At 47.2% G+C, this 16,857-nt stretch overlaps 1 protein-coding gene across 2 annotated transcripts in view; it reads right to left on the bottom strand.

Moving 5' to 3' along the window:
- Positions 1–16,857, bottom strand: part of LOC135538043 (TBC1 domain family member 15-like) — a 94,004-nt gene that overhangs the window by 25,914 nt on the left and 51,233 nt on the right. For both annotated transcript variants that reach the window (XM_064964039.1, XM_064964040.1), the window contains exons 8-11: positions 11,328–11,456; positions 7,598–7,701; positions 3,504–3,598; positions 762–878 (exon numbers count right to left, since the gene is read on the bottom strand). In XM_064964039.1, the coding sequence (XP_064820111.1) occupies positions 762–878; positions 3,504–3,598; positions 7,598–7,701; positions 11,328–11,456 (445 nt within the window). The remainder of the gene's footprint in view (positions 1–761; positions 879–3,503; positions 3,599–7,597; positions 7,702–11,327; positions 11,457–16,857) is intronic.

Here is a 16,857-nt window from a genome sequence, read left to right on the forward strand (position 1 = left end):
TATGACAAGCGTGGTCTTACCCAGGTCAAAGTCATTCAGTATGACAAGCGTGGTCTTACCCAGGTCAACGTCATTCAGTACGACAAGCGTGGTCTTACCCAGGTCAAAGTCATTCAGTATGACAAGCGTGGTCTTACCCAGGTCAAAGTCATTCAGTATGACAAGCGTGGTCTTACCCAGGTCAAAGTCATGCAGTATGACAAGCGTGGTCTTACCCAGGTCAACGTCATTCAGTACGACAAGCGTGGTCTTACCCAGGTCAAAGTCATTCAGTATGACAAGCGTGGTCTTACCCAGGTCAAAGTCATTCAGTATGACAAGCGTGGTCTTACCCAGGTCAAAGTCATTCAGTACGACAAGCTTGGTCTTACCCAGGTCAAAGTCATTCAGTATGACAAGCTTGGTCTTACCCAGGTCAAAGTCATTCCGTATGACAAGCTTGGTCTTACCCAGGTCAAAGTCATTCAGTATGACAAGCTTGGTCTTACCCAGGTCAAAGTCATTCAATATGACAAGCGTGGTCTTACCCAGGTCAAAGTCATTCAGTATGACAAGCTTGGTCTTACCCAGGTCAAAGTCATTCAGTATGACAAGCTTGGTCTTACCCAGGTCAAAGTCATTCAGTATGACAAGCGTGGTCTTACCCAGGTCAACGTCATTCAGTACGACAAGCGTGGTCTTACCCAGGTCAAAGTCATTCAGTACGACAAGCGTGGTCTTACCCAGGTCAAAGTCATTCAGTATGACAAGCGTGGTCTTACCCAGGTCAAAGTCATACATGCAGTAGGTCATGAGGACATCGTGCAGCAGGATCAGTCCGGGGTTGTCTTGTCCTTCGTAGAAAGTGTTGGTCCGATCTGTCCTGTTCACGTCTTTCTCTGTGGAGGAAATCAACACAGTCAGAGACCTTAGAATCCCCTGAATTCACCAAATACAGTTGCATGTACATGAAGAACATAATGAGTCAGATGACATGCAACAGAAGGAAGCTGATCGTAGATCCTCACAACTCAGAGACACTTTATGATTACAGGCTCCGACTTCACCACACATCTCGTCTGCCTGACGGTCCTCAGATGAAAAGTTTTACCACCAGGAGTTGAAATCAGAAATGGGACCAGCAGCACTTCCAGCAGTTCAGCATTGCTCCATGCCAGCCGCCGCTCATTTACATATTCATTTCAGTTGACATTTACAGAGAGCACACAACTCTAACCCTGTTACAACCGGAGCCTAATTTCAATCCTTTCAATAGCAGGGGGAGGGGGGGGGGCGACTCAGAGAGAGAGAGAATAAAGAGACAGAGAGAACAGAAATGCCAAGTCCATTGAGGAGCCAGCCAGATCCAGTATGGATCATTCCTCAACGATCAGGAGGAGATGAGATCCCATTACCTGGCTGACATGGGTCCTGTCCCAAATGACAACCTGCTCTGTATTTAGTGCACATAGGGCTCAGGTCAAAAGTAGTGCACTACGTACAGGGTATAAGGTGCGATTTGGGACGCAGATTTGGGGCCGGGTTCTCCAGGCGGACGACGCTGATGGAATATTGAATAAATAAAACATGGGGTTGATCCGATGGGAGACAGATTGATTCCAGGCTCAGCTCAGTCGTAAAGTAGCTAAACGAGGAAAGGTGTCACACTTTGTTTCAAATGGTTTTGCTGAGCAGTTTGGGGTGAGACCTGGAGAAATGTGGCCAACTTTTGTTCTTCACTGGCTGGTGGAAGTTGAGTTGCTGACTGAGGCTGTTGGAACAAGGAGTCTAACTCATTAACATATTGGAAAGGTCTCCTGTTTGTCACAGTGCCCATCGTTCAAACCACGTAACCATCCAACTGTCAGACCAACAGAATCAAATAGAATACAACTATTGTCCATCGATTAGAAGGGAAAACTTTCTTCTGGCTTCCTCAACAACCCCAGACATAGCCCCAGAGAAAGCCCCCAGACAGAGCCCCCAGACAGAGCCCCCAGACAGAGCCCCCAGACAGAGCCCCCAGACAGAGACCCCAGACAGAGACCCCAGACAGAGACCCCAGACAGAGCCCCCAGAGAGAGCCCCCAGAGAGAGCCCCCAGAGAGCCCCCAGACAGAGCCCCCAGACAGAGACCCCACGGGAGAGACCCCAGACAGAGCCCCCAGACAGAGCCCCCAGACAGAGCCCCCAGACAGAGCCCCCAGACAGAGCCCCCAGACAGAGCCCCCAGACAGAGCCCCCAGAGAGAGCCCCCAGAGAGAGCCCCCAGATGTACAGGGTCAGCAGCAGCGCACCAATCGTGGGGGGTTAAGTCCCTTGATCAAGGGCACAATGGCAGGATATGTTACATGGGATGAAATCCTTTTGGCTGCTGGTCTAAAACCTCCAGGCTATTATCTGGTGACTAACATTCTGTTAGAAGTGATGATGATGATGATGATGACCTATTAGACTCCTGACTAACATTCTGTTAGAAGTGATGATGATGATGATGAACTATTAGACTCCTGACTAACATTCTGTTAAAAGTGATGATGATGAAGATGACCTATTAGACTCCTGACTAACATGCTGTTAGAAGTGATGATGATGATGATTACCTATTAGACTCCTGTGGTCTCTAAACATGCTGTTAGAAGTGATGATGATGATGATGCTGATGATGATGATGATGATGATGACCTATTAGACTCCTGTGGTCTCTAAACATGCTGTTAGAAGTGATGATGATGATGATGATGATTACCTATTAGACTCCTGTGGTCTCTAAACATGCTGTTAGAAGTGATGATGATGATGATTACCTATTAGACTCCTGTAGTCTCTAAACATGCTGTTAGAAGTGATGATGATGATGATTACCTATTAGACTCCTGTAGTCTCTAAACATGCTGTTAGAAGTGATGATGATGATGATTACCTATTAGACTCCTGTAGTCTCTAAACATGCTGTTAGAAGTGATGATGATGATGATTACCTATTAGACTCCTGTGGTCTCTAAACATGCTGTTAGAAGTGATGATGATGATGATTACCTATTAGACTCCTGTAGTCTCTAAACATGCTGTTAGAAGTGATGATGATGATGATTACCTATTAGACTCCTGTGGTCTCTAAACATGCTGTTAGAAGTGATGATGATGATGATTACCTATTAGACTACTGTAGTCTCTAAACATGCTGTTAGAAGTGATGATGATGATGATGATGATGATTACCTATTAGACTACTGTGGTCTCTAAACATGCTGTTAGAAGTGATGATGATGATGATTACCTATTAGACTCATGACTAACATGCTGTTAGAAGTGATGATGATGATGATTACCTATTAGACTCCTGTGGTCTCTAAACATGCTGTTAGAAGTGATGATGATGATGATGATGATGATGACCTATTAGACTCCGGTGGTCTCTAAACATTCTGTTAGAAGTGATGATGATGATGATGATTACCTATTAGACTCCTGTGGTCTCTAAACATGCTGTTAGAAGTGATGATGATGATGATGATGATTACCTATTAGACTCCTGTGGTCTCTAAACATGCTGTTGCGTTTCTCCTGCTCCTCACTCACTGACTTCCACTGGAGCTTCATACGGAAGTACTCATCCCTGAGGAAAGAGGATGAGAAGAGAGGGGGAATAAGTACTCATCCCAGAGGAAAGAGGATGAGAAGAGAGGGGGAATAAGTACTCATCCCTGAGGAAAGAGGATGAGGAGAGAGGGGGAATAAGTACTCATCCCTGAGGAAAGAGGATGAGGAGAGAGGGGGAATAAGTACTCATCCCTGAGGAAAGAAGATGAGAAGAGAGAAAAGAGGATGAGGAGAGAGGGAATAAGTACTCATCCCCGAGGAAAGAGAGCAAAGTAAAGGAGTGAGACAATGGAGAATATTTCACATATTACATTAGTGACGGGGAAAAATGGATAGTTACATATCGCAATATTACTTTGGACCATATTATAGATACCTTGACTCCAAGTAAAACATATAGAAATGTAAATATTTGTTGATTTTGCTAGGTAGTGTTAGCTAGCGCTAGTTCACTTTACCTGTACCAAAACACTGGTATTTTGTCCTATAGCTCGTTCTCCATCTTCTTTTTAAGAGCCCAGTGCAGTCAAAACCTTGATTTCTCTGTCTTTTAAATATATTTCTGTATAATAATATGAAGTAATTTATTTTCAAACTGAAACGTATTAGCCATTCTTAAAGACAAGTCATTTTACTTGTAAATGTAAAGCTTAACGATTCATAAAAGGCTGTGAAGATCTCTCTACGAGCATAAAGACAACATGAAGTGAGAGTTGTTGGGTTTTCGCATCCTAGTATTATATCAGCAGTGCTGTTACGATCTGCAGATCTGACAGAGGACATGTGTCAACTATGGAGGAGCTCCCGGTCTCCTAATGAGGAGGAGTGTCTCTCTCAGGTTTTCCTCCCTGTCTCCTAATGAGTAGGAGTGTCTCTCTCAGGTTTTCCTCCCAGTCTCCTAATGAGTAGGAGTGTCTCTCTCAGGTTTTCCTCCCAGTCTCCTAATGAGTAGGAGTGTCTCTCTCAGGTTTTCCTCCCAGTCTCCTAATGAGTAGGAGTGTCTCTCTTAGGTTTTCCTCCCTGTCTCCTAATGAGTAGGAGTGTCTCTCTCAGGTTTTCCTCCCTGTCTCCTAATGAGGAGAGTCTCTCTTAGGTTTTCCTCCCTGTCTCCTAATGAGTAGGAGTGTCTCTCTCAGGTTTTCCTCCCTGTCTCCTAATGAGGAGAGTCTCTCTTAGGTTTTCCTCCCAGTCTCCTAATGAGTAGGAGTGTCTCTCTCAGGTTTTCCTCCCGGTCTCCTAATGAAGAGTGTCTCTCTCAGGTTTTCCTCCCAGTCTCCTAATGAGGAGTGTCTCTCTTACGTTTTCCTCCCAGTCTCCTAATGAGTAGGAGTGTCTCTCTCAGGTTTTCCTCCCTGTCTCCTAATGAGGAGTGTCTCTCTTAGGTTTTCCTCCCAGTCTCCTAATGAGTAGGAGTGTCTCTCTCAGGTTTTCCTCACAGTCTCCTAATGAGGAGTGTCTCTCTTACGTTTTCCTCCCAGTCTCCTAATGAGTAGGAGTGTCTCTCTCAGGTTTTCCTCCCTGTCTCCTAATGAGGAGTGTCTCTCTTAGGTTTTCCTCCCAGTCTCCTAATGAGTAGGAGTGTCTCTCTCAGGTTTTCCTCCCTGTCTCCTAATGAGGAGTGTCTCTCTTAGGTTTTCCTCCCAGTCTCCTAATGAGTAGGAGTGTCTCTCTTACGTTTTCCTCCTGGTCTCCTAATGAGGAGTGTCTCTCTCAGGTTTTCCTCCCTGTCTCCTAATGAGGAGTGTCTCTCTCAGGTTTTCCTCCCTGTCTCCTAATGAGTAGGAGTGTCTCTCTTACGTTTTCCTCCCAGTCTCCTAATGAGTAGGAGAGTCTCTCTCAGGTTTTCCTCCCTGTCTCCTAATGAGTAGGAGTGTCTCTCTCAGGTTTTCCTCCCAGTCTCCTAATGAGTAGGAGTGTCTCTCTCAGGTTTTCCTCCCAGTCTCCTAATGAGTAGGAGTGTCTCTCTCAGGTTTTCCTCCCGGTCTCCTAATGAGTAGGAGTGTCTCTCTCAGGTTTTCCTCCCTGTCTCCTAATGAGTAGGAGTGTCTCTCTCAGGTTTTCCTCCCAGTCTCCTAATGAGTAGGAGTGTCTCTCTCAGGTTTTCCTCCCTGTCTCCTAATGAGTAGGAGTGTCTCTCTCAGGTTTTCCTCCCAGTCTCCTAATGAGTAGGAGTGTCTCTCTCAGGTTTTCCTCCCTGTCTCCTAATGAGTAGGAGTGTCTCTCTCAGGTTTTCCTCCCTGTCTCCTAATGAGTAGGAGTGTCTCTCTTAGGTTTTCCTCCCAGTCTCCTAATGAGTAGGAGTGTCTCTCTTAGGTTTTCCTCCCGGTCTCCTAATGAGTAGGAGTGTCTCTCTCAGGTTTTCCTCCCAGTCTCCTAATGAGTAGGAGTGTCTCTCTTAGGTTTTCCTCCCGGTCTCCTAATGAGTAGGAGTGTCTCTCTCAGGTTTTCCTCCCAGTCTCCTAATGAGTAGGAGTGTCTCTCTCAGGTTTTCCTCCCGGTCTCCTAATGAGTAGGAGTGTCTCTCTTAGGTTTTCCTCCAGGTCTCCTAATGAGTAGGAGTGTCTCTCTCAGGTTTTCCTCCAGGTCTCCTAATGAGTAGGAGTGTCTCTCTCAGGTTTTCCTCCAGGTCTCCTAATGAGTAGGAGTGTCTCTCTCAGGTTTTCCTCCAGGTCTCCTAATGAGTAGGAGTGTCTCTCTCAGGTTTTCCTCCCGGTCTCCTAATGAGTAGGAGTGTCTCTCTTACCTTTTCCTCCCGGTCTCCTAATGAGTAGGAGTGTCTCTCTCAGGTTTTCCTCCAGGTCTCCTAATGAGTAGGAGTGTCTCTCTCAGGTTTTCCTCCCGGTCTCCTAATGAGTAGGAGTGTCTCTCTTACCTTTTCCTCCCGGTCTCCTAATGAGTAGGAGTGTCTCTCTCAGGTTTTCCTCCCAGTCTCCTAATGAGTAGGAGTGTCTCTCTCAGGTTTTCCTCCCGGTCTCCTAATGAGTAGGAGTGTCTCTCTCAGGTTTTCCTCCCTGTCTCCTAATGAGTAGGAGTGTCTCTCTCAGGTTTTCCTCCCTGTCTCCTAATGAGTAGGAGTGTCTCTCTCAGGTTTTCCTCCCGGTCTCCTAATGAGTAGGAGTGTCTCTCTCAGGTTTTCCTCCCGGTCTCCTAATGAGTAGGAGTGTCTCTCTTACGTTTTCCTCCCGGTCTCCTAATGAGTAGGAGTGTCTCTCTTACCTTTTCCTCCCGGTCTCCTAATGAGTAGGAGTGTCTCTCTCAGGTTTTCCTCCCAGTCTCCTAATGAGTAGGAGTGTCTCTCTTAGGTTTTCCTCCCAGTCTCCTAATGAGTAGGAGTGTCTCTCTTACGTTTTCCTCCCGGTCTCCTAATGAGTAGGAGTGTCTCTCTCAGGTTTTCCTCCCGGTCTCCTAATGAGTAGGAGTGTCTCTCTTAGGTTTTCCTCCCAGTCTCCTAATGAGTAGGAGTGTCTCTCTTAGGTTTTCCTCCCGGTCTCCTAATGAGTAGGAGTGTCTCTCTTAGGTTTTCCTCCCGGTCTCCTAATGAGTAGGAGTGTCTCTCTTAGGTTTTCCTCCCAGTCTCCTAATGAGTAGGAGTGTCTCTCTTAGGTTTTCCTCCCAGTCTCCTAATGAGGAGTGTCTCTCTCAGGTTTTCCTCCCAGTCTCCTAATGAGGAGTGTCTCTCTCAGGTTTTCCTCCCAGTCTCCTAATGAGGAGTGTCTCTCTTAGGTTTTCCTCCCGGTCTCCTAATGAGTAGGAGTGTCTCTCTCAGGTTTTCCTCCTGGTCTCCTAATGAGGAGTGTCTCTCTTAGGTTTTCCTCCCGGTCTCCTAATGAGGAGTGTCTCTCTTAGGTTTTCCTCCCGGTCTCCTAATGAGGAGGAGTGTCTCTCTCAGGTTTTCCTCCCGGTCTCCTAATGAGTAGGAGTGTCTCTCTCAGGTTTTCCTCCCGGTCTCCTAATGAGGAGTGTCTCTCTTAGGTTTTCCTCCCAGTCTCCTAATGAGGAGGAGTGTCTATCTTACGTTTTCCTCCTGGTCAGACTCCTCCTCTCCTCCAGGGTGCTCTCCCAGGGGAAGTAGCCCAGCAGAAACTTCCATCCCTCCTTCCTCAACACGTGACACAGACCCTAGGAGGGAAGGAGAGACAGAAAGAGGGATGGGGGGGGGGACAGAGAGAAAGTAAGAGAGGAGAGACGGACAGCTTTCATTTCCACAGTCCTACAGTAAGTAACAAACAAAACAGAGCTATTCCAGTTTCAACTGAGCCTTCGACTTCCAACGGTCGCTTCAGAAAGAGAGAGGCAATGTCGGGAGACAACAATCTTTGAAAAGCGGCTGACCACTACTTTCATATCCTTCATGGAGAGAGACTACGGAGAGGCATCAGATGCTGCCTTTAATGAGTGTTCTGCCTCGCTGCTCAAGGCCACGGCCAATAGACATCCACAGGCCACAGACATCCACAGGCCATAGACATCCACAGGCCATAGACATCCACAGGCCATAGACATCCACAGGCCACAGGCCATAGACATCCACAGGCCATAGACATCCACAGGCCACAGGCCATAGACAGCCACAGACCATAGACATCCACAGGCCACAGACATCCACAGGCCACAGACAGCCACAGGCCATAGACATCCACATCCACAGGCCATAGACATCCACAGGCCATAGACATCCACAGACCATAGACATCCACAGGCCATAGACATCCACAGACATCCACAGCCACAGACCATAGACATCCACAGACATCCACAGGCCACAGACATCCACAGACAGTCACAGGCCGCAGACATCCACAGGCCATAGACAGCCACAGGCCACAGACATCCACAGGCCACAGACATCCACAGACCATAGACATCCACAGGCCATAGACATCCACAGGCCATAGACATCCACAGGCCATAGACATCCACAGACCATAGACATCCACAGACCATAGACATCCACAGACAGCCACAGGCCATAGACATCCACAGGCCATAGACATCCACAGACATCCACAGGCCATAGACATCCACAGATCATAGACATCCACAGACATCCACAGACCATAGACATCCACAGGCCATAGACATCCACAGGCCATAGACATCCACAGGCCACAGACATCCACAGGCCACAGACATCCACAGGCCACAGACATCCACAGGCCACAGACATCCACAGGCCACAGACATCCACAGGCCATAGACATCCACAGGCCACAGACATCCACAGGCCACAGACATCCACAGGCCACAGACATCCACAGGCCACAGACATCCACAGGCCACAGACATCCACAGGCCACAGACATCCACAGGCATCCACAGGCCGCAGGCATCCACAGGCCGCAGACATCCACAGGCCGCAGACATCCACAGGCCGCAGACATCCACAGGCCGCAGACATCCACAGGCCGCAGACATCCACAGGCCGCAGACATCCACAGGCCATAGACAGCCACAGGCCATAGACATCCTCAGGCCATAGACATCCTCAGGCCATAGACATCCACAGGCCATAGACATCCACAGGCCACAGACATCCACAGGCCACAGACATCCACAGGCCACAGACATCCACAGGCCACAGACATCCACAGGCCACAGACATCCACAGGCCACAGACAGCCACAGGCCATAGACAGCCACAGGCCATAGACAGCCACAGGCCATAGACATCCACAGGCCATAGACATCCACAGGCCATAGACATCCACAGGCCACAGACATCCACAGGCCACAGACATCCACAGACCATAGACATCCACAGACCATAGACAGCCACAGGCCATAGACATCCATAGACAGCCACAGGCCATAGACATCCACAGACCATAGACATCCACAGACCATAGACATCCACAGACAGCCACAGGCCATAGACATCCACAGGCCATAGACATCCACAGACATCCACAGGCCATAGACATCCACAGGCCACAGACATCCACAGGCCACAGACATCCACAGGCCACAGACATCCACAGGCCACAGACATCCACAGGCCACAGACATCCACAGGCCACAGACATCCACAGGCCACAGACATCCACAGGCCACAGACATCCACAGGCCACAGACAGCCACAGGCCACAGACATCCACAGGCCATAGACATCCACAGGCCATAGACATCCACAGGCCATAGACATCCACAGGCCACAGACATCCACAGGCCACAGACATCCACAGGCCATAGACATCCACAGGCCATAGACATCCACAGACGATAGACATCCACAGGCCATAGACATCCACAGGCCATAGACATCCACAGGCCATAGACATCCACAGGCCATAGACATCCACAGGCCATAGACATCCACAGGCCATAGATAATCCACAGGCCACAGACATCCACAGGCCATAGACTCCAGTGTGGATGAGCTACTGTAGCTCTGTCAAGGATGAACAGTATATGTAGGAATTAAAAGCACTGATGGGTTTGTGCTGTTGCTACTCTCTTAATTAACAGCAGAGGGCGTGTGTGTGGTGTGTTTGTGGTGTGTGTGGTGTGTTTGTGGTGTGTGTGAGATACAGAGACTGTCCCGTTTGATCATGTGTTTCTGTGTGTTACATCCTGGTGTTTCAGTGTGTTACATCCCGGTGTTTCAGTGTGTTACATCCCGGTGTTTCAGTGTGTTACATCCCGGTGTTTCTGTGTGTTACATCCTGGTGTTTCAGTGTGTTACATCCTGGTGTTTCTGTGTGTTACATCCTGGTGTTTCAGTGTGTTACATCCTGGTGTTTCAGTGTGTTACATCCTGGTGTTTCAGTGTGTTACATCCTGGTGTTTCAGTGTGTTACATCCTGGTGTTTCAGTGTGTTACATCCTGGTGTTTCAGTGTGTTACATCCTGGTGTTTCAGTGTGTTACATCCCGGTGTTTCAGTGTGTTACATCCTGGTGTTTCAGTGTGTTACATCCTGGTGTTTCAGTGTGTTACATCCCGGTGTTTCAGTGTGTTACATCCTGGTGTTTCAGTGTGTTACATCCTGGTGTTTCAGTGTGTTACATCCCGGTGTTTCAGTGTGTTACATCCCGGTGTTTCAGTGTGTTACATCCTGGTGTTTCAGTGTGTTACATCCCGGTGTTTCAGTGTGTTACATCCTGGTGTTTCAGTGTGTTACATCCTGGTGTTTCAGTGTGTTACATCCTGGTGTTTCAGTGTGTTACATCCTGGTGTTTCAGTGTGTTACATCCTGGTGTTTCAGTGTGTTACATCCCGGTGTTTCAGTGTGTTACATCCTGGTGTTTCAGTGTGTTACATCCTGGTGTTTCAGTGTGTTACATCCTGGTGTTTCAGTGCGTTACATCCTGGTGTTTCAGTGTGTTACATCCTGGTGTTTCAGTGTGTTACATCCTGGTGTTTCAGTGTGTTACATCCTGGTGTTTCAGTGTGTTACATCCCGGTGTTTCAGTGTGTTACATCCTGGTGTTTCAGTGTGTTACATCCTGGTGTTTCAGTGTGTTACATCCCGGTGTTTCAGTGTGTTACATCCTGGTGTTTCAGTGTGTTACATCCTGGTGTTTCAGTGTGTTACATCCCGGTGTTTCAGTGTGTTACATCCTGGTGTTTCAGTGTGTTACATCCTGGTGTTTCAGTGTGTTACATCCCGGTGTTTCAGTGTGTTACATCCCGGTGTTTCAGTGTGTTACATCCTGGTGTTTCAGTGTGTTACATCCTGGTGTTTCAGTGTGTTACATCATACTGCTTTTAGCTGGTTCCTGGCCCCACATTTGAGGTGTTCCTTACCCCTTTGAAAATGGTCTGTTTGAGGTGTGAGATGTTCCTCATGCGTCCCTCAGGGTCCATGTTGGTGTTCCACTCCTTCGCCCCAACAGGCTCCCTACGCCGGACCTCTGGCAGCACGCCAAGATCAATCTACCAGGACAGAGAGGGTATGGAAATACTGCATTACCTACATGTTACTGCTGCACCAATAACACACTATAGAGAGAGAGAGGGGACTGACTGCTACACCAATAACACACTATAGAGAGAGAGAGAGAGGGAGGGGACTGACTGCTACACCAATAACACACTATAGAGAGAGAGGGAGGGGACTGACTGCTACACCAATAACACACTATAGAGAGAGAGAGAGGGAGGGGACTGACTGCTACACCAATAACACACTATAGAGAGAGAGGGGGGACTCACTGCTACACCAATAACACACTATAGAGAGAGGGAGGGGACTGACTGCTACACCAATAACACACTATAGAGAGAGAGAGGGAGGGGACTTACTGCTACACCAATAACACACTATAGAGAGAGAGGGAGGGAAGGGACTTACTGCTACACCAATAACACACTATAGAGAGAGAGGGGGGACTGACTGCTACACCAATAACACACTATAGAGAGAGAGGGAGGGAGGGGACTCACTGCTACACCAATAACACACTATAGAGAGAGAGAGGGGACTGACTGCTACACCAATAACACACTATAGAGAGAGAGGGAGGGAGGGGACTGACTGCTACACCAATAACACACTATAGAGAGAGAGAGGGAGGGGACTTACTGCTACACCAATAACACACTATAGAGAGAGAGAGGGAAGGGACTGACTGCTACACCAATAACACACTATAGAGAGAGAGGGAGGGAAGGGACTTACTGCTACACCAATAACACACTATAGAGAGAGAGGGGACTGACTGCTACACCAATAACACACTATAGAGAGAGAGGGAGGGAGGGGACTCACTGCTACACCAATAACACACTATAGAGAGAGAGAGGGGACTGACTGCTACACCAATAACACACTATAGAGAGAGAGGGAGGGAGGGGACTGACTGCTACACCAATAACACACTATAGAGAGAGAGAGGGAGGGGACTTACTGCTACACCAATAACACACTATAGAGAGAGAGGGAGGGGACTTACTGCTACACCAATAACACACTATAGAGAGAGAGAGGGAAGGGACTGACTGCTACACCAATAACACACTATAGAGAGAGAGAGGGAGGGGACTGACTGCTACACCAATAACACACTAGAGAGAGAGGGAGGGAAGGGACTTACTGCTACACCAATAACACACTATAGAGAGAGAGAGGGAGGGGACTCACTGCTACACCAATAACACACTATAGAGAGAGAGAGGAGGGGACTCACTGCTACACCAATAACACACTATAGAGAGAGAGAGGGAGGGGACTCACTGCTACACCAATAACACACTATAGAGAGAGAGAGAGGGAGGGGACTCACTGCTACACCAATAACACACTATAGAGAGAGAGGGGACTTACTGCTACACCAATAACACACTAGAGAGAGAGAGAGGGAAGGGACTTACTGCTACACCAATAACACACTATAGAGAGAGAGAGGGGACTTACTGCTACACCAATAACACACTAGAGAGAGAGAGAGGGAAGGGACTTACTGCTACACCAATAACACACTATAGAGAGAGAGGGGACTTACTGCTACACCAATAACACACTATAGAGAGAGAGGGGACTTACTGCTACACCAATAACACACTATAGAGAGAGGGGACTTACTGCTACACCAATAACACACTAGAGAGAGAGAGGAAGGGACTTACTGCTACACCAATAACACACTATAGAGAGAGAGGGGACTTACTGCTACACCAATAACACACTATAGAGAGAGAGGGGACTTACTGCTACACCAATAACACACTAGAGAGAGAGAGAGGGAAGGGACTTACTGCTACACCAATAACACACTATAGAGAGAGAGGGGACTTACTGCTACACCAATAACACACTATAGAGAGAGAGGGGACTTACTGCTACACCAATAACACACTAGAGAGAGAGAGAGGGAAGGGACTTACTGCTACACCAATAACACACTAGAGAGAGAGAGAGGGAAGGGACTTACTGCTACACCAATAACACACTATAGAGAGAGAGGGGACTTACTGCTACACCAATAACACACTAGAGAGAGAGAGAGGGAGGGGACTTACTGCTACACCAATAACACACTAGAGAGAGAGAGAGGGAAGGGACTTACTGCTACACCAATAACACACTATAGAGAGAGAGGGGGAGGGGACTGACTGCTACACCAATAACACACTAGAGAGAGAGGGAGGGAAGGGACTTAGTGCTACACCAATAACACACTATAGAGAGAGAGAGGGAGGGGACTCACTGCTACACCAATAACACACTATAGAGAGAGAGGGAGGGGACTTACTGCTACACCAATAACACACTAGAGAGAGAGAGAGGGAAGGGACTTACTGCTACACCAATAACACACTATAGAGAGAGAGGGGACTCACTGCTACACCAATAACACACTATAGAGAGAGAGAGGGAGGGGACTCACTGCTACACCAATAACACACTATAGAGAGAGAGAGGGAGGGGACTCACTGCTACACCAATAACACACTATAGAGAGAGAGAGAGGGAGGGGACTCACTGCTACACCAATAACACACTATAGAGAGAGAGGGGACTTACTGCTACACCAATAACACACTAGAGAGAGAGAGAGGGAGGGGACTTACTGCTACACCAATAACACACTATAGAGAGAGAGAGGGGACTTACTGCTACACCAATAACACACTAGAGAGAGAGAGAGGGAAGGGACTTACTGCTACACCAATAACACACTATAGAGAGAGAGAGGGGACTTACTGCTACACCAATAACACACTATAGAGAGGGAGAGGGGACTTACTGCTACACCAATAACACACTATAGAGAGAGAGAGGGAAGGGACTTACTGCTACACCAATAACACACTATAGAGAGAGGGAGGGGACTTACTGCTACACCAATAACACACTATAGAGAGAGAGAGGGAGGGGACTCACTGCTACACCAATAACACACTATAGAGAGAGGGAGGGGACTTACTGCTACACCAATAACACACTATAGAGAGAGAGAGGGAGGGGACTCACTGCTACACCAATAACACACTATAGAGAGAGAGGGAGGGGACTGACTGCTACACCAATAACACACTATAGAGAGAGAGAGGGAGGGGACTTACTGCTACACCAATAACACACTATAGAGAGTGAGGGAGGGGACTCACTGCTACACCAATTACACACTATAGAGAGAGAGAGGGAGGGGACTCACTGCTACACCAATAACACACTATAGAGAGAGAGGGAGGGGACTGATTGCTACACCAATAACACACTATAGAGAGAGAGGGAGGGAGGGGACTGACTGCTACACCAATAACACACTATAGAGAGAGGGAGAGGGAGGGGACTGAGATATCAAATCAGCAAAATACCTTGTCAAAATCTAAGAATTTAAACAAAAGAAAGACATTAACAATGTAAAGACTCAGTGACCATAGCCTGGCTATAGAGACAACATAGAAAACAAGCTGGTCTTGGGGCTCTGTTCACACACAGACCCCACAGAGCCCCAGGACAGCAACACAACTAGAACCCAACCAAATCATGAGAAAACAAAAATATTATTATTTTCAACGTGTCAAGTAATTAACAAAAAAACTGTGCAAACTCGAACGCCATTTTGCCCTAAACAGTGAGTTCACAGTTGCAGAAAATGAGGTGGAAACTGTGGTGCACTTAACCACACTTCCTGCCAAATGTATGACCATACTAGAGACACATATTTCCCTCAGATCACACAAATCCACTTTTGATAAACTCCCATATCTATTGGGTGAAATACCACAGTGTGCCATCACAGCAGCAAGATTGGTGACCTGTTGCCACAAGGGAAACTAGTGAAGAACAAACACCATTGAATATACAACCCATATTTATGTTTATTTAAACTATATGCACATCATTACAACACTGTATATAGACATATGTTTACTGTAAATTGTTTAATATCTACTTCATTTGCTTTGGCAATGTTAACATATGTTTCCCATGCCAATATAGCCGAGACAGAGAGAAAGACCAAGTCATGAGGGTCACGACCCCATTGAAATCCAACAAAACCCCAAGCTCTGGCTGGACACACTGGTTACGTTGTGGCTGTTTTAAAATGGAAATCATTTAAAACACTATTTCTAATGTGTGTGTGTGTGTGTGTGTGTGTGTGTGTGTGTGTGTGTCATTTCTAACTCTGTGTCCAGTACTAGCCTACACACACGTCCAATTAACAGCTGTGTGACGTTTGGTTTGCCAGGCCAACAACCTGGTACAATACCGTAGCGACGACACTCTGTCCTCTTTTCAGACACTTAAGTCAATTGAACAGTTCTGCTCAGAGAGATAGAAGAAGAGGATTCAGCCAGAAAGACAGACTAACTAAAGCCTAAGCTACGAAGCGGAGAACTGTTTCCATGGGAACAGGGCTGATAAGGGGGGGGACGGGGTGGACTGTAAATAGGAGTCAATAATTCATGAGCTTTGTGATAAGCAGGGATGTGTGTGTGTGTGTGTGTGTGTGTGTGTGTGTGTGTGTGTGTGTGTGTGTGTGTGTGTGTGTGTGTGTGTGTGTGTGTGTGTGTGTGCATGTGTTCGTGCAGCACCATCACTATCCAACATCCAGCCAGCCAACACACACAAGACAGCGCTATTTTGTTACGCCTTCATTGGAAAATAACTAGAAAGAGATTTAGGAAGAACTTTTCTCACATCAGTGAAAATATTTTTTCTTAAGGTGTGGGTTGTATAAACAGAACGAGAGAGAAGTCCACAAAGCTTCTCCATTCAGTGGATTCAGAGAGAGAGTTCCACTAAGCTTCTCCATTCAGTGGATTCAGAGAGAGAGTTCCACTAAGCTTCTCCATTCAGTGGATTCAGGTAGTACTCAGACCCCTCGACGTCATCCGCATTCTGTTACATTACAGCCTTATTCTAAAATGGATTATAATCATTTAAATCCCCCTCATCAAGCTATACACAACACCCCATAATGACAAAGCAAAAACAAGTTAAACATTGTTTGAAAAAAATATGATACAAAATAAAAACACTGACATTTCACATTACCATATGTATTCAGACCCTTTACTCAGAACTTTGTTGAAGCATCTTTGTCAGCGATTACAGCCTAGAGTTTTCTTGGGTATGACGCTACAAGCTTGGCACACCTGTATTTGGGGAGTTTCTCCCATTCTTCTCTGCAGATCAACTCAAGCTCTGTCAGGTTGGATGGGGAGCGTCGCTGCACAGATATTTTCAGGTCTCTCCGGAGACGTCTGGGCTTTGGCTGGGCCACTCAGACATTCAGAGACTTGTCCCAAAGACACTCCTGCATTGTCTTGGCTGTGTGCTTATGGGTTGTCGTGTTGGAAGGTGAACCTTCGCCCCAGTCTG

The sequence above is a fragment of the Oncorhynchus masou genome, unplaced genomic scaffold (genome assembly GCF_036934945.1).
Source record: "Oncorhynchus masou masou isolate Uvic2021 unplaced genomic scaffold, UVic_Omas_1.1 unplaced_scaffold_897, whole genome shotgun sequence".
Lineage (NCBI taxonomy): Eukaryota > Metazoa > Chordata > Actinopteri > Salmoniformes > Salmonidae > Oncorhynchus > Oncorhynchus masou.